The sequence below is a fragment of the Ornithorhynchus anatinus genome, chromosome 1 (genome assembly GCF_004115215.2).
Source record: "Ornithorhynchus anatinus isolate Pmale09 chromosome 1, mOrnAna1.pri.v4, whole genome shotgun sequence".
Taxonomy (NCBI): domain Eukaryota; kingdom Metazoa; phylum Chordata; class Mammalia; order Monotremata; family Ornithorhynchidae; genus Ornithorhynchus; species Ornithorhynchus anatinus.
In genome coordinates this window covers 145,466-170,783 of record NC_041728.1, presented here as the reverse complement: position 1 = coordinate 170,783, position 25,318 = coordinate 145,466, and the positions used below count along the sequence as shown (strand labels likewise).

The window sequence follows — 25,318 nt, the reverse complement described above, 5'->3', positions numbered from 1 at the left end:
TGTTTGTCTCCCTTCCTCCTTGACCCCAGACTGTAAGCTCATTGTGGACAGGGAACTTCTCTGCTTACTGTTGTGTTGTAATCTCCCAGATGCTTAGTACAGTGCTCTGAACACAGTAAGTGCTCAATAAATATGATTGAATGAATGAATGTAGGTGAGAGGTTGGCAGCAGGACAGATGAGATTGAGGTATTGGGAGTAGGTTGGCATTAGAGGAGCAGAGTTTATGGATTGGGTTGTAGGAGATCAGCGAGGTTAGCCAGGAGGGAGAGAGCTGATTGAGTGCTGATGGTGACGAGTTTCTGTTGAATGTGGAGGTAGATCAGTCGATCATATTTATTGAGCGCTTACTATGTGCAGAGCACAGTAGTAAGCGCATGAGAGAATAAAATAAACAGTCGGTAGACACCAACCCTACACACAAGGAGTTTACGTTATCGAGGGTGTGGGAAAGTAGTGTGATAGTTCGTAGACACTTCCACTGCCCACAAGAAGCTTAACTTACTGTCTAGAGGGGAAGGCAGACATTAAGAAGCAGCATGGCCTAGTGGTTAGAGCACGGGCCTGGGAATCAGAGGACCTGGGTTCTAATCCTAAGAGAAGCAGCGTGGCTAATAGAAGCAGCGTGGCTTAGTGGAAAGGGCCTGGGCTTGAGAGTCTGAGGTCATGGGTTTTCATCCTGGCTCTGCCGCTTGTCAGCTGTGTGACTTTGACCAAGTCACTTCACTTCTCTGTGCCTCAGTGACTCATCTAAAAAATGGGGATGAAGACTGTGAGCCCCACGTGGGACCACCTGATCACCTTGTACCCCCCCAGTGCTTAGAACAGTGCTTTGCACATAGTAAGCACTTTACCAATACCATTATTATTATTTTTATTAATCCTGACTCCATCACTTGTTGTGTGACCTTGGGCAAGACACTTCACTTCTTTGTGGCTCGGTTACCTCATCTTTAAATTGGGGATTAAGACTGGGAGTCCTTTGTGGGACAAGGATTGTGACCAACCTGATTATCTCGAATCTACCCCAGTATTTAGTACGGTGCCTGGCACCGTAGTAAGCATTTAATGAACACCATTAAAAATCAATATAAATAAATGAATTACAGGTATGTGCATAAGTACTGTGGGACTGATGGTGGGATGAGTAACGGGTGCAAAGCCAAGTGGAAAGGTGATGCTGAAGGGAGTGGGAGAAGAATAAATGAGGACTTGGGAGATGTGATTTTAATAAGGTTTTGAAGGTGGGGAGGTGTGACTGTCAGGTATGAAGGGGGATGGAGACAGGGATGAACAGTCACTGGAGGCTTTTTGAGAACTGGGGAGACTTGGACTGAATGGTTTTTCAAAAAAATCCAGGGAGGAGGGTGAAATATGAACTGGAGTAGGAAAAGACAGGAGACAGTGAGGTCAGCAAGGATGCTGATGCAGTAGTCAGCAAGGATGAGAAGCAAGCAAGTAGTAGCAAGGATGAGAAGCAGCGTGGCTCAGCGGAAAGAGCACGGGCTTTGGAGTCAGAGGTCATGGGTTCGAATCCCGGCTCGGCCACTTGTCAGCTGTGTGACTTTGGGCAAGTCACTTAACTTCTCGGTGCCTCAGTTACCTCATCTGTAAAATGGGGATGAAGACTGTGAGCCCCACGTGGGACAACCTGCTTCCCCTGTGTCTACCCCAGCGCTTAGAACAGTGCTCGGCACATAGTAAGCGCTTAACAAATACCAACATTATTAGTCAGAGAGGGGGATAGGCGAAGTCCTTGGACCAGCATGGTAGTAATTTGGATGGAGAGGAAAGGGCAGATTTGGGAGTTGTTGGGAAGGTGAAACCAACAGCAGTTGGTGACAGAGTGAAAGTATGGGTTGAATAAGAAAGATGAGTCAAGGTGTGGTCTCACCTGTAGGTTTATCCCCATGACCAGTTGGCATTCAGGCCAAAAAGTGGTAGGGAAGATACCACGTCTGCATGGCCACAGACGAATCCTGCATCCCGAGAATGGTCGTCGGGAGAAGACCATGTCTGCACGGCTGCAGATGAGCTCTGCAGTCGGGGTGCCCTGATGAAAAGACCGTATCTGCATGGCCACAGATGAACGCTGCACTCAGAGTGTTGTGGGAAAAATACCATGTCTGCACAGTTGCAAAATAACCCTTCACCTGGGGCATTAAGGGAAAAATACCATGCCTGCACCCAGGGAATTGTGATTGCAGGGGGAAAGTCTCCCTGGTAGTGGGGCCATGGCATGGGGAGCACAATTCAGAAAGACCCTTCCCCACGCTGAGCCCTCCTGGGTGCCAGCTGAATGGGTCAGCCCTGGGTGGGAGGTCAGGACTGTCCTAGCTACAGCAGGGCCTGATGGTTGCCTAATTAGAAAACGATTGAGCAGATCCAGTTAATTGCATTGTTAATTAGCTGGCCAGGGTTCAGGATGCTGGATGCTGAGGAAATAGCCAGGAGTAGGTCGCTTTTTTCCTCTAGAAGAAGAAGGCCTGGAAGCGAGGAGATAGGAATGATGGGAAATCGAGTGGCCTCCGGAGTCCCGGGCAGCCGGGCAGGGCTGGGAACTGGCCCAGGGTGGCAGGGGTGAGAAGGAGTGGGGCTGGAAGGGGCAGGTGAGCAGAGCAATGTTTTGGGTGGAGGCTTGGGGAAGGGGTGGGGCCAGCCCCCTCCCCCCGCCTCAGCTAAGAATTCCAATGACTAGATCATCTTTCAGCCCCCAGCATGCCAGCCTTCCAGTTGGGAACCCTGTATTTGTTGCCCAGGAATCAGTAAAGGGTCGAATAGTGTACATTGTCACCAATAGCTTCGGTGTTTCTGGATGCTCTAGACTGTCTTCCCACTGTCCTGGAGCTGGGCCCTGGGACTTGTCCAGAGGACCACCCATGCCTGGTTACAGGAATCTTAGGAGGTTTCTGGAGACCGTGGGTTTGCTTGGGGGTGGACTGCCAGAGGCTGGATTCAGGGTTGGAAAGGTGCATCCACATTTGCGTCCCTGGAAATCATCTTTCTTGAACCTGAAGCAGCCCCGCCTTTGCCCAGCCCCCAGAATCACACCACGGAAAGGGAAAGTTCTCAATCCCCAAGCTTCTCCCCTTGCCCTACCCCTCGGCCTCCTGACCCACGCTTGGCTGAGGACTAGATTGCAGGCTCCTCCAGGGCAGGTATCGCATCCACCATCCACCATCGTGCCCCTGGAGGCCGCCTGCTGCTTGGCACAGTTCTGGGCATAGAGCTTGGCACACGCTCTGCTTCGGACAGACTCCCGGTTTAGGCTCTCCCGGCTGCCGAATGACCTGGCCGTGGAGTTAGCTGCAGATCATCGACGTCCCTGGGACATACAGGGATTGGAAGGAAAGAGTCCGGGGTGTTGGATGGTTGGTGCCGGGTGACTGTGGAGGGACATCAAGGTCAGGAATGGGCCATTCAGCATCCCTGACTCTCACCCCTCCATGCCTAACTCTTCCTCAGTGACCACGTACAGACCATCAAACAACCCTAACTTCCTCCAGTGATGCAGCACGGACCATCCGACGACACCCCGACCCTCACCCTCTCCATCCCCAACTCTCTCCCAGTGACCCAGCGCGGACCATCCGACAGAGCTCGTTGCAGGCAGGGAACATGTCTACCAACTCTGTTATATCGTACACTCCCAAGTGCTTAGTATAGTGCTCTAATGATACAATTATTAATAATGATGATGATGGTATTTGTAAAGCGCTTACTGTGTGCCAGGCACTGTACTAAGCACTGGAGTGGATACAAGCAAATTGGGTCGAACACAGTCCCTGTCCCACGTGGGGCTCACAGTCTCTATCCCCATTTTACAGGTGAGGTAACTGAGGCACAGAGAAGTGAAGTGACTTGCCCAAGGTGAGCCAGCATGGACAATCATCCCTGGTTCTGGCCAAACCTCAATGGAACTGCTGTTTTTTTCCGACATCACAGCTCCCCCTGCCGGGGACAAAATGTATATATGATTAGTATGTGCTGGATGAAGCAGGGTTTCTCCTTGTGTTAATAATAATAATAATAATAATAATGATAATAATAATAATGTTGGTATTTGTTAAGCACTTACTATGTGCAGAGCACTGTTCTAAGCACTGGGGGAGATACAGGGTAATCAGGTTGTCCCACGTGAGGCTCACAGTTAATCCCCGTTTTACAGATGAGGGAACTGAGGCACAGAGAAGTGAAGTGACTTGCCCACAGTCACACAGCTGACAAGTGGCAGAGCCTGGAGTCGAACTCATGACCTCTGACTCCGAAGCCCAGGCTCTTTTCCACTGAGCCACGCTGCTTCTAATAATGTTGGTATTTGTTAAGCGCTTACTATGTGCCGAGCACTGTTCTAAGCACTGGGATAGACACAGGGGAATCAGGTTGTCCCACGTGGGGCTCACAGTCTTAATCCCCATTTTACAGATGAGGTAACTGAGGCACAGACAAGTTAAGTGACTTGCCCACAGTCACACAGCTGACAAGTCACTTAACTTCTCGGTGCCTCAGTTACCTCATCTGTAAAATGGGGATGAAGACTGTGAGCCCCACGTGGGACAACCTGATTCCCCTTTGTCTACCCCAGCGCTTAGAACAGTGCTCTGCACATAGTAAGCGCTTAACAAATACCAACATTATTATTATTATTACCCCAGTGCTTAGAACAGTGCTCGGCACATAGTAAGCGCTTAACAAATACCAGCAAGTGGCAGAGCTGGGCAGAGTGTTACGTCTTGCACCTAATAATAATAATGATAGTAATAATAATAGTATTTTTAAAGTGCTTACTATGTACTAAGCACTGAACTAAGCACAGGGATAGATATAAGATAATCAGGCAAGACAGAGTCCCTGTCTCACATGGGGCTCATAGTCTAAGTGGAAGGGAGAACAGGCATTAATCCCCATTTTACAGATGAGGAAACCGTAGCACAGAGAAGTGAAGTGACTTGCCCAAGGTCTCACATCAGGCAAGTGGTGGAGCTGAGATTAGAACCCAAGTCCTCTGACTCACAGGCCCGTGTTCTTTCCACTATGCCGTGCTGTCTCCCCCGCCCTTCTCCAGCAAATTAAGCAGGGGTGGAATCAGAAGGTCGTGGGTCCTAATACCAGCTCTGCCACTTGTCTGCTGTGTGACCTTGGGCAAGTCACTTCACTTCTCTGGGGCTCAGTTACCCCATCTATAAAGTGGGGATTGAGCCTGTGAACCCCACATGGTATAGGGACTGTGTCCGACCTGATTTGCTTGTGTCCACCCTAGTGGCTGGTACAGTGCCTGGCACATAGTAAGTGTTTAACAAATACTATTATTATTATTATTTTTATTACTGAGCAGTAGGCCGGGTGGTGTTCTGGGCAGGGTGCTAGGCAATGTATTGGGTGGTAATAGCCAGTCAAACATATTTATTAAGTGCTGAATGTGTGCAGAGCACTATACTAAGCTCTTGGGAGAGTACAAGGTCACAGATCCATTTCTTGCCCACAATGAGCTTACAGTCTAGAGAAGACAGGTCAGCCCTGTTGGAGGGGACTGACCCCACTCCAAACCACCTAGACCATCCCCGATCAGGCCCTTTCCTCCACCCGATCAGGAAGCTATAGCCCGATCAGGCAGTGTCCTGGAACTGATCGGGCTATAGCTGGACCACCTGGTGGACCTGGCTGGCTGGGCAGTGGATATGGCTTTAGCTGGATGGTCAGTGTTTTTGCATGGGTATGTCTATGACCGGACAGTTGGTGGATGTGGCTCTGGCCGGGCAGGCAGTGTCCTGGCACAGATATGGCTGTGGCCGGATGGGTAGTGGACACGGCTGTGACTGGGCAGGGAATGGACATGGCTGTGGCCGAATGGATAGTGGACACGGCTGTAACTGGACAGGGAGTGGACATGGCTGTGGCCTAACAGGAAGTGTCCTGGTGCAGGTAGGGAAACGGCATGGCTTAGTGGCTAGAACCCAGGCCTGGGACTCAGAAAGACCTGGGTTCAAATTCTGCCTCTGCTACTTGTCTGCCATATGACCTAGGGCAAATCACTTAACTTCTCTGGCCCTCAGTTACTTCATCTGTGAAATGGGGATTAAGATTCTGAGCCCCATGTGGGGCAGGGCCTGTGTCCAACCTGATTAGCCAATATCTACCCCAGTGCGTAGAACAGTGCTTGACTCAAAGTAAGTGCTTATTATTATCATTATCACTATTGTTAGGTAGGCACAGGTGCAGCATAGGGCCTCTTTGTCACAATGGGGTGTGGACAGGAGGTGACAAAGAACAGAAGGGACGGGCAGAGTGCCGGCAGGGTGAGGGCAGGCAGGCAGAGGGTGGCAGGGGGAGATGGGGTGCGGGCAGGAGGAAGCAGGGAGGGCAGCAGGGAGGGGTGGGGGTTTGGCAGAGTACAGTGGGATGCAGGGGAGGGGCTAGGCCAGAGGGGACAGGGTTGAGGAAAGGGCCTCGACAACCTGTTGCCTCTTGCCAAGCCAAATGCCAAGCCCGGAGCCGTGGGCTCGGAGCCCCAAGGTTGTGTGAGGAAGTCGATAGTGTCTGACTGCTGCCAGCCCGGTGACCTGCGCGGTGTCTTTTTTGGCCGATGCCCAGCCCAGCTCTGCCCAGCCCAGCTCTGCCCAGCCCAGCTCTGTCCAGCCCTGCCCAGCCCCGAGGGAGGGCAGTACAAGACTAAAGATGGAGCTGGAAGAGGGAGGTTGGGAGAGGAGGGTGGGAAGGGATAGGGAACAGGTGGGGGGCAGGGATGGGGGGAATGCAAGGAGGAGGTGGGAAGAGGGAGGATGCCTAAGGAAGGAGAGGAGTGCAGGAGCGAGGGGGAGGAGGGAGAGATGGGCAGGTTCCCCGGGGGAAGGGGAAGAGGGTCGAGAGGGTGGGGGTCCTGTCGGATGCCGCCTGGTTGTCTGAGGTTAGGCAGGAATTTGGTCTCGTGGAGATGGGCTTTCATGTGGCAAGCGCCGGCTGGTTGGGAGGGCGGTGCCCGGCCCTGCTGTTCCTCAGTCCTGGCCCAGTTGGTCCTCAGTCCTGGCCCTGCTGGTCCTCAGTCCTGGCCCTGCTGGTCCTCAGTTCTGGCCCTGCTGGCCTCGAGGCCAGGACAGCAGCACGCTGGTCCAAAGCCGTCTGGGACCACCTAGCTCCGCTGCCCCTCCGAGACAGGCTGTCTTGCCCAGGCTGCGGATCAGCCGCAGGGCAGGCCTTGGATTAGGGAAGCAGCTGGCCCTCTGCGGCTTAACTGGCTGGAGCTTCCCATGGCAGGGGCGGAGGGTGGGCATCGGGAGCAAAGAGGGAAGGAGCCCGGGGAGGGAGAGGAGACTCTGTTGAGCACTTAGGACAGTTCACTAGAGTTCGTAGAAGTGATATCTGCCCTCGAGTTTCCAGTGCTGAGCGCTTGGGAGAGTTCTCTAGTGGCTAGAGACCAGGTCTGGGAGTCAGAAAGTCATGGGTTCTAGTCCCGCCTCCACCACTTGTTTGCTGCGTGACCTTGGCCAAGTCACTTCGCTGGTCCTCGGTTAATTGATCTGTAAAACGGGGATTGAGACTGTGAGCCCCAAGTGGGGACAGGGACTGTGTCCAACCCGATTTGCTTGTATTCACCCCAGTGCTTAGTATAGTGCCTGGCACGTTGTAAGTGCTTAACAAATACATAATAATAATAATAATCATGCTGGTATATGTTAAGCGCTTACTCACTAAGGGAAGCAGCCTGGCTCAGTGGAAAGAGCACAGGCTTGGGAGTCAAAAGTCATGGGTTCTAATCCTAGCTCTGCCACTTGTCAGCTGTGTGACTTTGGGCAAGTCACTTAACTTTTCTGGGCCTTAGTTACCTCATCTGTAAAATGGGGATGAAGACTGTGAGCCCCACGTGGGACAACCTAATTACCCTGTATCTACCCAGCGCTTAGAACAGTGCTTGACATGTAGTAAGCACTTAACAAATACCAAAATTATTATTATTATTATTGTTATTATACGGGGGAGACACACAGCAAAACAATGCTTTCGGGACAAACCCCATGCTGCCCCTCACCCTTACTCCTGCCGCCCCCGGAGCCCAGCCCACCCGGAGGCTGCTCAGCTCCTCCAGGGGCCTGAGCGGCGGCCCCCCCACCCACCTCCAGACTCCCCCCAGGCCCCACCTGCCCTGGGGGCAGGGGGTCGGGGGCCCAGGGCGGGAGAGGAGCTCAGCTCAGAGCACCGCAATGTCATCTGGGGGGCCCAGACTGGAGGGGGAGGGGTCTGTCTGAGCTCCAGAGTGTCAGGGGGAGCCAGGGGACGAACAGTCTGGAGGAGAAGGTCTGAGCTCCCCCTGGATGGGGCTGGGGTTCACCAGGGGGAGGTCAGAGCAAAGTCAGAGTTCCACACTTTCGGGGTCAAATGGGGTGGGGGCGGTCAGAGCCCCCCACTGCTGGGGAGGGGAGAGGGGAACGGGAACAAAGGAGTTAGAGCCCCAAATCCACAGGAGGGGTTGGGGGGACTGGAGGGACAGATAAGAGCCCTGTCTTGCCAGTAGGGGAGGTCAGAGACCCAGAGGGGGGTCAAAGGGGAAGAGAGGGGGTCCGAACCCCACACTGTCAAAGGGATATAGTGCTTGGGGAGGAGGGGGTCTGAGTCCTGCCCTGCCCTCGGAGTGGGTGGGGGTGGGAAGCAGCAGCATGGCCTAGTGGAAAGAGCATAGGCATAATACCAGCTCTACCACTCATCTGCCATGTGACCTTGAGCAAGTCACTTCACTTCTGTGGGGCTCAGTTCCTTCATCTGCAGAGTGGGGATTTAACTCCCCATTCTCCCTCATACTTAGACTGTGAGTCCCATCTGGGACCTGATTATCTTGTATCTACCCCAGTGCTTAGTGCAGTGCTTGTCACCCATAAGCCCTTAGCAAATACAACAGTGATTAGTATTAGATAAAGGCAATAACGGTCACCTTTCAAGTGGAAAAGATTGGAATTTTGAATTCGGAGAGTGAAGTGTAGTTGAGGGCACAGGCCCGACTCTCCCGTTCTGTTCTTGGCTTGGGGAAGCCCGGCCAGAGAAAGGGCCAGGTTGGCGGAACCAGGCTTTGGTGGGGTGGGAGGATTTACAGGCCTGGAAGTCAGAAGGACCTGGATTCTAATGCCGGATCTGCCACTTATCTGATTTGTGAACTTGGGTTATTCACTTAACTTTTCTGTGCCTCAGTTACCTCATTTGTAAAATGGAGATGGATACTTGGCAGCCCTAGGTGAAACAAGACCTGTGTCCAACCTGATTATCGTCTATCTACCCCAGCACTTAGTACTGTGCCTGGCACATAGTAAGTGCTTAGCAAATACCACAATTATTATTATTGTTTGCACTCAGTGCGAGATTCAGGATGGGGTGGGGGCAGGATGGAGTGGATTTTCCACTGCTGAGGACAGCCCGGTTGAGGCGTAAGTCAGGCCTGTTGTCACTACTTTCAGCTCTGACCCCTGAGAGATGCTTTGATTCACCAGAACTGGGTGTTTTCAAGAATTCCAGAAATCACTGGGTCAGATCTTGGACTGCTATTTCATTTCCACCCAGTCCTATCCAGTACTTATAGTGCCCTCTCCAGGCCCCACTGCCCCTGGCCCCCAGCAATCACCCCTACCCCCTACCGGCCCTGTCCCCACCGATCACCCCTGCCCCCACCGTCCTTACCCCCTCCAATCTCCCTATGAAAAGCAGCATGGCCTAGAGGATAGAGCATGGGCCTGGGAGTCAGAAGGACCTGGATTCTAATTCTGACTCCCCCACTTGTCTGCTGTGAGACCTTGGCCAAGTCTTCTCTATACCTCAGTTACCTCATTTGTAAAATGTGGATTAATACGTGTGAGCCCCACGTGGGACACAGACTAGGCCCAACCTGATTAGCATGTAGCTACCCCAGTGCTTAGTACATTGCCTGACGCGTGGTAAGCGCTTAACAAATACCGTAAAAACAACAAAAAAGACCCAAACCCCAACCCCCACCCTCCCTGTCCCCACTGATCACCCCAGGCCCCCACTGCCCCTATTCCCCACCAGCACTGCTCCCCACCACTTGCCTGCACTAGTTTTGGCCCCAATGCAGGGGAGGGGGGCTGAAAGGGCTGATCATTATGTGGCAGAAATGCTGCAAGTGGATGAATGGAGTGGACAATTGGGGTGTGGCCCGAGGGCAGGGTCCCTCGCTGAACCAGATTCCTGCTTCTAAAGTGTGTGTGTGTTTGTGTCTCCCTGTCACTGATGAGTGAGTCCCCGCCTGCTGACTTGCTGGCCAGGGACAGACAAGGGTCAGGGCCGGGGAAAGACAAGGGTCAGAGTGCCTCTAATGAGTCTGGAAGCTGGGTGGGGGGAAAGGTGGGGGTCCAGGGGTCTGGGCTCTGCTTGTCTTACCCATGGAGGAGGCATGAATATCACCCCATTGGCCATAGCTTGGGCTCATAGCGAGACTTGAGGTGTCCCGGCGCCCCATCGACCAAGAGACCACCCAGTTGGTGCCGGCCTTCGAAAAGGCCCTTCTCCCCAAGGGAAGTTGCTGCTCGGTAATAATAATGATAGTAATAAATTGTGATATTTAAATGCTTCCTGTGTGCCAAGCACTGTACTAAGTGCTGGGGTAGATACAAGTTCATCAGCTCAGATGCAGTGCTTGTCCCTCTTAGGGCTCAGAGTCTAAGTAGGAGGGAGATCAGGAACTGAATCCCCATTTTCTAGGTGAGGAAGCTGAGGAAACAGAAGTGGAGTGCCTGGCCCAAGATCCCACAGCAGCCAAGTAGCTGAGCCGGAATTAATCTCCTGACTCCCAGGCCTGGGTTCTTTCTACTGTTAAAGCTTGAATACGCACATGCTTGGTATGGAAAGGAAATGACAATGAGGAAATCTCGCCTTCCCTAATAAATGCGGTTTTTATCTTTATCTTGAATGCGTAAGTGGCCCTTTGAACTATTCTAGAATCAGTCGCCTTCCTGCCAGAAGCTGTTTCTTACTAACCTCTGGGCCGCTGTGGACTGGGTGTGACTCAGAGTGTGTGTGTGTGAGTGTGTGTGTATGTGTGTGTGGGGAGGGAAGGGGGCATGTGCCATGGGGCACGTAGTCAGGGGGTTCTTCGGGAGCTGGTTTGTCTCAAGGACACTTTTGCATTTCCTCTGGCTTACGGGGCTGGGAAATATAGCAGAGTACTAGCTAATAATAAGAGCAGTAATAATTGTGTATTTGTTAAAGCGCTTACTTTGAGCCAATCATTGTGCTAAGTGCTGGGGTAGAATCAAGGTAATCAGTTTCGACACAGCTCCTGTTCCCTCTGGGACTAACAGTCTAACTGGACGGAGAACAGGTATTGATTCCCCATTTTACAGGTGAGGAAAGTGAAGCAGAGAGGAGTCAAGTTACTGTCCCAGAGTCTTACACAGCAACCAAGTGATAGAGCCGGGTTTGGGACCAAATCTGCTGACTCCCAGGCCTGGGCTCTTTCTACTGCTCCTTGCTGGTTGTGCTGGTACACAGCTAGATAGCAGATACATTAGATAGAGCTAGACAGTAGTTAGTACAGACAGAGAGCTAGAGCTAGACAGTAGTTAGTAGAAAGCTAGTACGTGGATAGTAGACAGCAGCAGCAGTATTAGCAGGAGTAGTGTTTATTAAGCGCTTATTGTGAGTAGAGGACTGTACTAAAGGCTGAGAAAGAATACATACATTCATGCTCCTCTAATGCCAGCCTACTCACTGTACCTCTACTTTCTCTGTCTTACTGCTGACCCCTTGCCCACGGCCTGCCTCTGCTATGGAATGACCTCCCTTTTCATACTGGACAATCACTGTCCCCAGCTTCAGAGCCTTATTAAGAGCACATCTCCTCCAAGAGGCCCTCCCCGACTAAGCCCTCATTTGCTCTTTTCCAACTTCCTTCTGCTTTGCCCTTGAATTTGGATTTGCTCCTTTTAATTACCTCTGCCTCAGCCCCATGGCACTTAGGAGAAGCAGCATGGCCTAGTGGCAAGAGCATGGGCTTGGGAGTCAGAGGACATGGGTTCTGATCTTGGTTCTGCACTTATCTGCTGTGTGACCTTAGGCAAGTCACTTCACTTCTCTGTGCCTCGGCCTCAGATGTAAAATGGGGATTAAGACTGTGAGCTCCACGTGGGACAACCTGATTACCTTGTATCTACCCCAGCTCTTTGAACGGTGCTTGGCACATAGCACTTAACAAATACCATAATTATTATTATTACATACATATCCGTAATTTACTTATTTATATAAATATCTGTCTCCCCCCTTCTAGACTGTAAGCTCGTTGTGGGCAGGGAATGTATCGATCAACTCTGTTATATTGGACTCTCACAAGAGCTTAATACAGTAAATACAGTAAATACTATTAATTGATTGATACACAGGTGGGAATTAGACACAGACCCTGACCTTCAAAGGGGTCAACTATATAAATTAAGGGAGAAAAGAGGCAGAAAAGTTCAACAATAGATATGGATGGTTAGGTAAATAGGCTAAGTTGGTAAGTAGTAGATCAGTAGGCCAGTAAGAAAAATAGTAGATCGATTAGTAGATATTAGATAGGCTGATAGGAGTCAGGTAGATAGAGGAGGGAGATAGGAAAATTGTAGGCTGCCTGTTCCCAGAAGACTCAACTTGCTGATTTCCTCAGCTGGAGACAAAACCCCATCCAAGCCAGCGTGGCCTTACTGAGAACCTCACTCTCAGGGGCAAAGGGAAAGGCATGGTGGGGAGGGCCGAGGCCACAGCTGGACAGGTGAGGCTCAGGAAGTGGCACCAGGTGGGGAGACTGCCCCTGGAGGTTGGGAGGCATGTGTCCGAGGGTGGAGAGTCTGGCACCTTGGCAACTTTCCGGATGCTGAATTCTTGCGGGCGTCGTGGAAACTCTTAGACTGGAGGTTTCCCCTGGCAAGAGCCGGGTAGAGTTGGTCACCTGGGCCTCTAGGCAGACCCAGCCTAAAGCCTTCTGGACCAATTTCTGTCTGTTCTGTCCATCGTTCTGTTTACAAGCTGAGAGTCCACAGCCTCGCTCCCAACCCTGGGCCCACCCCTCTAAATCTGATGAGATGTCACCCCAGGGCCCACTGACCTCTCCTCTGGTGCCACCTCCTCTCATTGGTCAGTGTCCTCTATAAGCAGTGCCTCTCGGCCAGGACCTCCCCTCAGCCCTCAGCCTTCCCTTTTCCTCCAGGACCCTTGGGCGGTATTGGGGGCCTCAAGCAGGTAGTTGCAGTCAGAATGTCTCCCACTGCCTTGGGAAGCCTCACCCCAGCAGGGGGGGACTCAGGGAATCTGATCCCAAAAGGAGCAGTGCCATCAGTGTCACCAACAGGTCCAGAGTGGTTTGGACTACCCAATTTGTTATATTGTAATAGTAATGACAATTAGGTTATTTGTTAAGTTCTTACTATGTGCCAGGCACTGTACTAAGTACTAGAGTGGATACAAGCAAATCGGGTTGGACACAGTCCCTGTCCCACATGGAGGTCACAGTCTCCATCCTCGTCTTACAGATGAGGAAACTGAGGCTCAGAGAAGTGAAGGGACTTGCCGGAGGTCACAGCAGACTAGTGGCAGAACTGGGATAAGAACCCATGACCTTCTGACTCCCAGGTCAGAGGGTACTCTCTCAGGTCCCTAGTACAGTGATCTGCACACAATAAGCACTCAATAAATACAATTGCTTGTTTTGATTGATGGACCAGTGCCCATGCTGGGTCACTGATACCCACATGTTCATGCTGTCAGTAAATCCTGTCACTTCTACCTTCACAACGTCACCAAAACCCACCCCTTCCTCTCCACCCAAACTGCCACCACATTCATGCAAGCACTCATGAAGCAGCGTGGCTCAGTGGAAAGAGCACGGGCTTTGGAGTCAGAGCTCAAGAGTTCGAATCCCTGCTCTGCCACTTGTCAGCTGTGTGACTGTGGGCAAGTCACTTAACTTCTCTGTGCCTCAGTTCCCTCATCTGTAAAATGGGGATTAAGACTGTGAGCCCCACGTGGGACATCCTCATTCCCCTGTGTCTACCCCAGCGCTTAGAACAGTGCTCGGCACATAGTAAGCGCTTAACAAATACCAACATTATTATTATTATTATCATCCTATCCCACCTTGATTATCGTTATCAGCCTCCGTGCTGACTTCCCTGCCTCCTGTCTCTCTCCACTCCAGTCCATATTTCATTCTGCTGCCTGAATCATTTTCCTTCAAAAACGTTCAGACCATGTTTCCCCACTCCTCAAGAAACTTAAGTGGTTGCCCATTCACCTCTGCATCAAACAAAAGCTCCTCACTATTGGCTTTAAAGCACTTAATCATCTTGTCCCTCCTACCTCACCTCACCACTCTGTTACTACAACCCGGCCCACACACTTCGTTCCTCTAATACTCACCTTTTAATTGTACCTCGATCTCGTCTGTCTCGCTGCCTCATATCATACAGATAACTGCTCTCCCCTGCTTCAAAGCCTTATCGAAGGCACATCTCCTCCAAGAAGCCTTCCCTGACTAAGCACTCTTCCTCTTCTCCCACTTCCTTCTGTATCGCTCTTACTAGCTCTTTCATTCATCCATTGTATTCCCACAGCACAAATGTGTATATCTGTGTATATCTGTAATTTATTTATTTATCAGTCTATTTATATTAACATCTATTTCCCCTAGACTGTGAGCTCGTTGTGGGCAGGAATGTGTTTGTTGTTATTTTGTACTCTCAAGCGCTTAGTACATTGCTCTGTACACAGTAAGCGCTTAATAAATATGATTGAATGAATGGGGAAGAGTCAGGGATGGAGGAGAGAGGAGTGTTGGATGGTCCATGCTGGGTCACTGTGGGATAGGGGGAGTCAGGGATGGAGAGGGGAGAGTCGGGAGTGTTGAATGGTCTGTGCGGGTCATTGAGGGAGCGTCGGGTGGGGGACGCCATACACAACTTTAAATAACGTCCAGAGAGAAACACAGAAATGTAGTAATGTGAAATCTCCAGCCCAAATAAGGTTATTTAAAATGCATGGGCAGGCGCTTTGGTTCTGGGAAGAGTCAGTGATTCCTATATGGCAGCAGGCTGAGTTGGGTGTGGGGGTGCAGGGGAGGGGACTGAGGCTGGCTGGAGGGATGGCGGGCAGATAAAATTGCCGCAAGCAGGGCTCTGGGGTTTGTCAGAGATAAGATGGCAAAGTGGCGCACTATCACTGAATTTCCACAGCACAGTCCAGCGGGTGTCGTGCGGTCCCAGCCAAGGCTTTCGTGGCTTGAGGAGTGGGGAAACTTCTTGAGGAGTGGGGAAACATGGTCTGAATGTTTTTGAAGGAAAATGATTCAGGCAGCAGAATAGAGTATGGACTGGAGTGGGGAGAGACCGTGGGGAGAAACTTGGACAAACTTGGGTTCCCGCCAGGCCGCTGGGTGCCTGGCCGGGCCCGGAGAGGGAGCAGGATTTGGAGTGGGCTGGGCGGATGCCAGTGGCAGTGGTGGCGGAGGCCCCAGGGTGGGGAGGTCCGGGCCAAGTGTTTGCTGGTCCAGTGGAAGGGCTCGGGCAGTAACCGGGTTCCAGTCTGGGTAGATAGAACCGGTCAGCACTGACCATGGGACCCTGGTAGCCCAGCAACAACTCTGGGTCAGGAAATGCTCATCTGGGAGGGAATAGGAAAGTCTGGGGAAGAGCAAATGCCTAGCCCCATTCCTGGCTTCTCCCCTCCTCCCCTGCCCCCAGCTGACTGCCCCTCCTGACTGCCCCTTGCCCCCAGCGGCCCTCCTAGTTGCATTCCTTCCCAAGTGTCTCCTGACCGTCTCCCCTCCAATGCTCCTCCTGCCCCCTTCTAACCCGCCCCCCAGCCCCCATCCCCAAGTCCCAGGTGCCCTTCTGGCTGCCACCTCCCCACTGCCTCCTGGCTGCCCTCCCTGCTGCCCCTGGTGAAATTGGATCCTCTCGCTGCACATTTAGGCTTCCCACCTTCCCTCCTCCCCAGGAGCAGGGACAGGCAGCCCAGGTACCGACATGGCAGGTGGAAGAGACGGGGAGAAAGAAATACAGGTAGAAACAGAGACAGGCAGATCTAGAAGCAGACAGGTAGAGACAGAAGCAAGCTTGTAGGCAGAGGAAGGCAGAGGCAGGCAGAGAGAACTACAGCCAGAGACCTGAGGTAGGCAGGTAGACATTCCTCTGCGTCTTCCCCAAAGCCAGCAAAGTTCCCAGAAATGATGGAGATAGACAAGTGTTACATTTGTTAAGCATTTACAATGGGCCAAGCACTGTACTAAGCACCCGGAGAGATAGAGCATAACCTGATTGGACACAGTTCCTGTCCCACAGAGGCACAGAAAGGTCAAACGACTTGCTCAACGTCACCCAGTGAGCAAGTGGCAGAGTCTGCCTGACCTATCCGAGACCTGATAGGGGAACCCACATCACAGCAGAGCAGATCTGGGCCTCAGTCAACCAATCAGTCATATTTATTGAGCACTCACTGTGTGCAGAGCACTATACTAAGCGCTTGGGAGAGTACCATGTCACAATTAACAGACACATTCCCTGCCTACAATGAGCTAACATTCTAGAGGACAGTCAAACACCTGGATGTTGCTGACCCGGAACTTCCCTCCTTGGGATGCCTAAACCAAGATATCTGCCACTTCTCGGGACCCTTCAGTCCCCACAAGGTTCTGTTCCTTTGGGAGACGGGAGGCAAGGTGGAGACTTTACCCTCCCACCCTCTTTCCCACCCTACTTGGCTAGGACCCAGTGACCAGTGACACTTGCTTGAGTGCAAGAGCCTCTGGAGCATCCCGGGGCCAGACCAGTGTGAGTGTGGGACCTCAGGGTGTTGTTTTCCATCACCCCAGGGGCCGAGCTCAGCGGCGACCTCTCTGAGTGCCGTCAGTGTCAGCCCTGGGAGCTGGGTTGGCTGTCCATTTGCCGCCTTCCCTCCTTGTTAATGAATTGTACATTGCCTTGATTCTATTTAGTTGCCATTGTTTTTATGAGATGTTCTTCCCCTCGACTCTATTTATTGCCATTGTTCTTGTCTGTCCATCTCCCCCGATTAGACTGTAAGCCCGTCAAACGGCAGGGACTGTCTCTATCTGGTGCCGACCTGTTCATCCCAAGAGCTTAGTACAGTGCTCTGCACATAGTAAGCGCTCAATAAATACTATTGAATGAATGAATGAATTGCCTCATTGACAGCCAGATCTTTGGGCCATAAATGCCGTTTTGTGACCTGAGATTTCAGTCTTGTTTTAAAAAAAAAAAAGTCCTCTGGGGCGTTGGGAGCCATTCCCGACTCCCAGCCTGGTGGGCCGACAGATAGAACAACCTACCAGCTGCACTCTCGTGCCAAAGCCCTGTTCACCACGCAGTCTCATGCCCCAACAGGAGGGTCTCCCTTCCCCTGGCCGTGAAACAGGGGAGACTTGGCCACCCCACTGCAGATCCACTGGCCACAGGCAGACCCCGCTCCGCAGCATAACCCCTGCATCAACCAGGGCTCCTCCTCCCCTGCCAACAGCCTCCCCGGCCCCAACAGGAGCAGCCAATCGACCTTTAAAATCGTCGGAAATAGCCCCAGCAGCCACTAGGGACCGAGATAGGACCTCAGCAGCATTTGTGATAAGGTTCCTGTGGAATGTTTTGCCCCTGCGTCGGTGCCCCCGAGCAGAACGGCCCCTCCCCCGGCCTGCCTGAGGTATGACTCCTGCCGCCTTGTCTCTGTCTGAATCCTACCCATCAGACAAATGCCAGGAACAGATTTGTTCACACATGTGAACGTGTGTGTGGCAGGGTAGGGGGGAGGAGTAGCTGTGCTTCAAAGAGTCAGGACAGTGGGGTCGCTATCATAGTACTAACATGGATTCTTGTCTCTCCTATTTGACGGTAGTATATGCTTGTTGAAAGCAGCATGACTTAATGGATAGAGCATGAACCTGGGAGTCAGAAGGACCTGGGTTCTAATCCCGGATCCGTCACGTATCTGCTGGGTGACCTCGGGCAAGTTACTTCTTCTCTATGCCTCAGTTATCTCATCTGTGAAATGGGGATAAGAGTGTGAGTCCCATGTGGGACAGGGACTTTGTCCAACCTAATTAACTTGTATCTACCCCAGTGCCTAGACTGCCTGACTACTTGTTATGCTGCTGTCTACCCCTTTTATTCATTCATTCAATAGTATTTATTGAGCACTTACTATGTGCAGAGCACTGGACTAAGCGCTTGGAATGTACAAATCGGTAACAGAGACAGTCCCTGCCCTTTGACGGGCTTACAGTCTAATCGGGGGAGACGGACAGACAAGAACAATAGCAATAAATAGAATCAAGGGGATGAACATCTCATTAAAACAATAGCAAATAAATAGAATCAAGGATTCTAAGGATTCTAAGGATTCTAAGATTCTTTTAGACTGTGAGCCCATCGGTGGGCAGGGATTGTCTCTATCTGTTGCCAGATTGTACATTCCAAGCACTTAGTACAGTGCTCTGCACACAGCAAGAGCTCAATAAATACAATTAAAAGAATGAATGAATGAACAGTGTTTGGCACATAGTAAGCATTTAACAATTACCATTATTATTATTACACCCCCATTTGACTGTAGTGGTTGCTTGTTGGCTTGTTTTCCCATTCAACCATAGTGGGTGCTTATCTCCCCATTCAACCTCAGTGGACACTTTTGGCTTGTCTGCCCTTTTGACTGTAGTGGGCACCTGTCTCCCTCTTTGATTGTAGGAGCCCTGAGGCATGAGACATCGACACCCTGGCTGCCTCCCCACCCCTCTGCCACCAAACGGACGATGGTCCCAGGCCGTGCCAGTTTGGCCAGGCGGGACTGGCTTAGGGCTAGCGGATGGGGAGCAGCCTTCGGTTTGGGTTTCCGAGAGAGGCGTGAAGACTGGGCTAAGATTCAGGCAGGCGGCACCGGGAACCAGGCTCTGTTTCACGGTTTACCCCTCATGTTACCCTGGCACCACCAGCCCTCCTTATAGCCTAAACTGCCTCTGGAGTCACATGGCTGATGCCCTCTGTCAGGGCACCCAGGACTAGGCATAGGCGCAGAGAAAGAAAACGTTGAGGTTGAGCATTTAATGGGTCCCAGACTGATTTGGGCTGCCCCCTGCCTTCGCTTGGACTGTAAACTCTTTGTGGACAGGGAACGTGTCTGTCAAGTCTCATACTCTCCCAAACACTTAGTGCAGTGCTCTGGACACAGTAAGCACTCAATAAGTACGATTGATTCAGAGCCACCTCCTAACGTCTGTGAAGTGATGGCTCCAAAGTGGTTGCAGGCCACTGTCCGAAGAGGACCTGCCATGAGTGGATTTGTTGACTTGGATGGCGGCAGGTGGTTTTGTGCCCGGACCTGGCAACGTGGAGCCCCAGGGCTGCTCTTCAAGAGGGGGCCCTCACAGGAAGTGCCCCTGCTCCATACCAGTAGTTATCCACTACGGGTCAGGCCTAGGCTCACAGCCAGGTGTGTTGGAGGCTGCATCAAGAAGCAGCGTGGCTTAGTGGAAAGAGCCCGGGCTTGGGAGTCAGAGGTCGTGGGTTCTAATCCCGGCTCCGCCACTTGTCTGCTGTGTGACCTTGGGCAAGTCACTTAACTTCTCTGTGTCAGTTACCTCATCTGTAAAAATGGGGATTAAAAAATGTGAGCCCCACGTGGGATAGTGTGATTACCCTGTATTTACCCCAGTGCTTAGAACAGTGCTCTGCACATAGTAAGCGCTTAACAAATACAATAATAATAATTATTATTATTATTATCCTTCTGCAACCTTGGGATTGCCTCTGCTCCTTGTTCCTGGGACCTCAGCACCTGCTGCTAATAATGGTGGTGATCCCACAATCACTCTGTGCCAAGTGTCACTCTGTGCCGAGCACGCTGCTGAGCTCCGAGGTAGCGTCGAGACCATTTGATCGGACACAGTTCCTGTACCCCCAGCATCCAGGACCACAACAATAAGGTGCCCAGTACAGTGCTCCACATGCAGTAGGAGTTCAGCACAGCGCTCTGTATGTGGTAGATGTCTGGTACAATGTCTTACCCATGGTAGACATCTGGTAGAGTAGACATCTGATACACCACTGTGTACCTAGTGGGCCCTGAGTTTTCCACTGGTGGCTGGGTGCCCAGGTCTGGAAACCGTCCATGGTCCTGAGTCCTCCACTCTCTTTGAGCTACTGTGGAGTTCCTGGAGAAGGTGGACACAAGGAGGCCATTGTGGAGGAGTTTAAAGTTGGCAAGGGGTGACGGGGGCCGACTGGGCCTGGAGCCCAGGCCGCGGGGGCCCTCTCCGGGCTCAGGTCTGGACGGTGACAGGCACCCGGCCCGCACTGCTATAGCCCCAGCTGGACATCTGGCCCGACTGGGATCCGGCCCACTTGCCCTTTGAGCTCGGAAAGCCCAGAGAAGAGCAGGGGAAGGGAGGATTAGGTGGTTTTCCCATCCACCCTCTAGCCCCGGGACATTCCATGTGGGAAGGCTGGAGTCTCCTGTGGGACAGGCCTTGCTCCTGGGGCCAGGAGGGGAGGGCCACCTGGCTCTTCATCCGCACTCCAGGGTCCTGGATGCCCTAGGCCAGAGGTCAGAATCGGCTTTGGAGGGGCAGAGTTTTCTGGGCAGTGTTGTGGCCATGTGTGGACAGTTCTGCAGAAGGGGGAGGGCGGGCCGGTTGGCCGGTTGGCCGGAGGGCGTGGGGCCGTGGGATGGGAAGGAGGGGCCGGGCAGTCCTGTGGCGCCGGTCTGGCTCAGCGGCCCCCCTCCCCTCCCCCCACCCGCCGGGGCGTTTCTGGCCCACAGTTTTCCGGGCGCTTTGGATTTGGGACTGTGGTGGGGGGTTGGGTTTTATTTTATGTTGGCAAGGAGGCCGGTTTCTTGCCCGCCTGATTGGGCCCGACCGACACGCTGGGGGTTGGCCAGCGGCCAACCCTCTGGGAATAGCTCTCTGCAAAGATAATTCATTCAGGCCCTCGAGGGGGTGTTGGGGGGAGTCTGGGGGGGACTCGTGAGGGCAGGGGAGGGGATGGTGGTGGGAGAAGAGAGGGCCTCGCTGGGGGGCCGAGAAGGCAAACCATCCTTTTAGGGGGATGAAGGTGGTGTTGGGGTGGGAGAGGTGGTCGGGTCTGGTGGCAGGGTCCAGGCTGCTCGTTCTTCCTTCCCTCCCTGCCTCCCACGCTCACCCCAGCTTCCCTCCAACTCCCCCCAGTTCACCCCCAGCTTTCCCCTTGCTCCCCCAAGCTTCTCCCAGCTCCCTCCAGTTTCCCCCAGCTTCCCTCAGTTCCCCGTAACTTCCCCCCCCCCAGCTTGCCCTGAGCTTCCCTCAGCTCCCCCCAGCTCCTTCCAGTTTCCCCACAGCTTCCCTCAGCTCCCCCCACCTCCCTCTAGTTTCCCCAAGCTTCCCACTCAGCTTGCCATGAGCTCCCCCCCAGCTTCCCCCAGCTCCCTCCGGTTTCCCCCAGCTTCCTTCAGCTCCCCCCAGCTCCTTCCAATTTCCCCCAGCTTCCCTCAGCTCCCCCCAGCTTTGAGCTCCCCCCAGCTCCCTCCAGTTTTCCTCAACTCTCCCCAGCTTCCCCCCATTTCCCCCCAGCTTCCCCCGAGCTCCCTCCTATCCGCCCCCCAGCTTCCCCCAGCTTCCCCCCAGCTCCCCCCAGCTCCCCACACTCCCATGGCGAGGCGCATCCAAATGCCCATCGTGACCACCAGGCCTCCTCCTGTCCTGGAGGATAAAGGGGGAGTCTTCCAACGGGCAACCCAAGCAGGCTTCCCCCCGGGGTGGTGAGTTGGGGTTGGGGGCATCCCTTGAGGGGTCTCAGATGCCCGTCTCCGGCCTCCCCAACCCGCACATCCCGAGTAGGGGGAAGAGAGGAGGGGAGGAGAGACCAACTCTGTGGTGTTGTGTCCTCCCGAGCGCTCAGTACAGTGCTCCGTATGCAGGAAGTACTCAGTAAATAATAAAATTAATAATAATAATGATAACAATAATGGTATTTGTTAAGCGCTATGTGCCTACCACTGTTCTAAACGCTGGGGTAGATGCAAGTAATCAGGTTGTCCCACTTGGGGCTCACAGTCTTAATCCCCATGTCATGCCTTCATTCGATCATATTTATTGAGCGCCTAATGTGTGCAGAGCACTGATCTAAGCGTCTGGAAATTCGGCAACAAATAGAACCAATCCCTGCCCCCAACGGGCTCCCAGCCCAGAGAAGGGAAGTGACTTGCCCTAGGTCACACAGCAGAGGAGTGGCGGAGGCATCATTAGAACCCAAGTCCTCGAACTCCCAGGCCCGGGCTCTTGCCAAATACTTTGGCAAGAATGATTATGTCAAGTCCTGTCCCCCAAAACTACTCTTGTCATAGGTTCAAATTCCGACTCCGCCGCTCGTCGGCTGTGTGACTTTGGGCAAAGTCACTTTCCTTCTCTGGGCCTCAGCTCCCTCGTCTGTAAAATGGGGATAAATAATAAAAATGTTGGTATTTGTTAAGCGCTTACTATGTGCCAAGCACAGTTCTAAGCGCTGGGGGTGGGGGGAGATAGAAGGTCATCAGGTTGTCCCACGTGGGGCTCACCGTCTTCATCCCCATTTTCCAGATGAGGGAACTGAGGCCCAGAGAAGTCAAGTGACTCTCCCCAAGTCACCCAGCTGCCAAGTGGTGGATTGGGGATTAGAGCCCGCGACCTGTGGCTCCCAAGCCCGGGCTCTTGCCACTGAGCCCCGCTGCTTGATTCAGTAGTATTCAATAGTATTTATTGAGCGCTTACTATGTGCAGAGCACTGGAGTAGGCGCTTGGGATGGACAATTCGGCCACAGATAGAGACCGTCCCTGCCCATTGACGGGTTCACAGTCTAATCGGGGGAACGGACGGACCAAAACAATAGCCATAAATAGAATCAAGGGGGGGATGCCCACCTCATCACCGATGAAGACGGTGAGCCCCAGGCGGGGCCACCCCATGACCTTCCGTCTCCCCCGGCGGTCGGAGCGGTGCTGGGCACGGAGTCAGCGCTTAACAAATGCCATCGTTTATTATTATCGAGAGGGGAAAGGAGGAAGAGAAGGAAGAGGGGGAGGAGCGAGGAGGAGGAGGAGGAAGAAGAAGGAGGGAGGTTGTGCCGGGGCCCCACGTGATGCGGAGCGGCCACCGGGGCCGGGGGCGGCCGGGCCCAGCGCGCAGCCGGTGGCCGGGGGCCGGGGACCGGGGACCGGGGACCGGGGACCGGGGACGCTCCCACCATGAGCCTGGTCGTGAAGCCGAGGTCTCGCTCCACCAGCTCCCTGAGGACGGCGGAGCCTCCGGGGTAACGTGAGCCAAGCTTTCCTCCCCCCGCACCCCGGGAAAGCGCCGTGGCTCCGGGCGCGTCGCGGGCCAGGCTGCGGGCGAGGGCGGAGCGGGGCGACGAGGCGTGGGACGGGACGGGACCCCGCCGCCCCGGGGACGTTCATTCGTGCAATTCAGTAGTATTGATTGAGCGCTTACTAGGTGCAGAACACTGTACTAAGCGCTTGGAATGCACACTTCGGCAACAGAGATAGTGATGGGCTCACAGTCTAACGGGGGGGAGACAGACATCCGCGCCCTAGTCCGGCTGGGGTTCTATGGGGGCCTGTGCGGGCCTGGCCCCCTCTCCACCTTACTCCGTGAGACTCTCTGTCTCCCCCCACCCCCTCTTCCAAGCCCTACTACTAATAATTATAATGTTGGTATTTGTTAAGCACTTACTATGTGCAGAGCACTGTACTAAGCGCTTGGAATGCACAATTCGGCAACAGATAGTCCCTGCCCATTGATGGGCTCACAGTCTAATCGGGGGAGACAGACATCCGCACCCTAGTCGGGCTGGGGCTCTGTGGGGGCCTGTGCGGCCCTGGCCCCCTCTCCACCTTACTCCGTGGGACTCTCTGTCTCTGTCTCCCCCCACCCTCACCCCCTCTTCCAAGCCCTACTACTACTACTAATAATAATGTTGGTATTTGTTAAGCACTTACTATGTGCAGGGCACTGTTCTGAGCGCTGGGGGAGATACAGGGTAATCAGATGGTCCCACCGGAGACTCACGGTCTTCATCCCCATTTTCCAGATGACGTAACTGAGGCCCAGAGAAGTGAAGTGACTTGCCCACAGTCACACAGCTGCCAAGTGGCAGAGCTGGGATTCGAACCGATGACCTCTGACTCCCAAGCCGGGGCTCTTTCCACTGAGCCACGCTGCTTCTCTGAGAGCTCACCTCCTCCAGGAGGCCTCCCCAGATTGAGCCCCTTCCCCCCTCCCCATTCTCCCTTCCCACACCACTTGTGTATATTTGTATATATTTTTCTATGAATGCCATTTGCTGTGTGACTGTGGGCAAGTCACATAACTTCTCTGTACCTCAGTTACCTCATCTGTAAAATGGGGATAAACACTGTGAGCCTCATGTGGGACAACCTGATTACCCTGTATCTACCCCAGCGCTTAGAACAGTGCTCTACGCATAGTAAGCGCTTAACAAATACCAACATTATTATTATTATCTATGATTCTATTTATCTATTTTGATGTTATTGACGCCTGACTACTTGTTTTGCTTTGCTGTCTCCCCCTCCGCCCTGCTTCTAGACTGTGTGTCTGTTGCTGGGCAGAGAAGCAGCGTGGCTCAGTGGAAAGAGCAGGGGCTTGGGAGTTAGAGGTCATGGGTTCAAATCCCGGCTCCGTTGCTTGTCAGCTATGGGGCTATGGGCAAGTCACTTCACTTCACTGTGCCTCAGTTCCCTCATCTGTAAAATGGGGATTAAGACTGTGAGTCTCATGTGGGGCAACCTGATTACCCTGTATCTACCCCAGCGCTTAGAACAGTGCTCTGCACATAGTAAGTGCTTAACAAATACCAACATTATTATTATTATGGTCTCTCTCTGGTGCCGAATGGCACATTCCAGTGCTCTGCACACAGTAGGCGATTGAATGAATGACCCACCTCGAGCCTGGGGAGATCCTCAGTTTAGTCCGAGGGTGTGTATCGCTCCCTCCAAAACACACACACCCCCTCCACCCCCACCCCCCTGAACCTGGTGAGATCGGTAGCTTAATCCGGGTGTGTGTGTGTGTGTCTGCGTGTGTGTTTCCCCCCAACACACACACCTACCTGAGTTTGGGGAGATCCGCAGCTTAGTCTGGGTGTGTGTCTGTGTGTGCGTGTGTCCCCAACACACACACACACTAACACACACACAGACACACAAACACCCTCCACCCCTGAGCCTCGAGGGACTTGGTCACTGTCTGCGGGTCGGCCTCCCGGCCTCCCTCCCCGGCCGTTCCTGGATGCCCGCCCCCCCCCCCCCCAAC

General features: G+C 53.1%; 1 protein-coding gene across 2 annotated transcripts in view; it reads left to right on the top strand.

Annotated features, from left to right (window-relative positions):
* PDE4D (phosphodiesterase 4D) overlaps window positions 1-25,318 on the top strand; it is a 95,432-nt gene that overhangs the window by 14,335 nt on the left and 55,779 nt on the right. The window contains exon 1 of one of the 2 annotated variants that reach the window (XM_029058172.2): window positions 23,216-23,291. The exons of the other annotated variant lie outside the window; for it this stretch is intronic. Within the exon in view, the coding sequence (XP_028914005.1) occupies window positions 23,227-23,291 (65 nt within the window). The 5' untranslated portion in view covers window positions 23,216-23,226. Of the gene's footprint in view, window positions 1-23,215; window positions 23,292-25,318 lie in introns of those variants that run through there. 2 annotated transcript variants of the gene reach the window in all.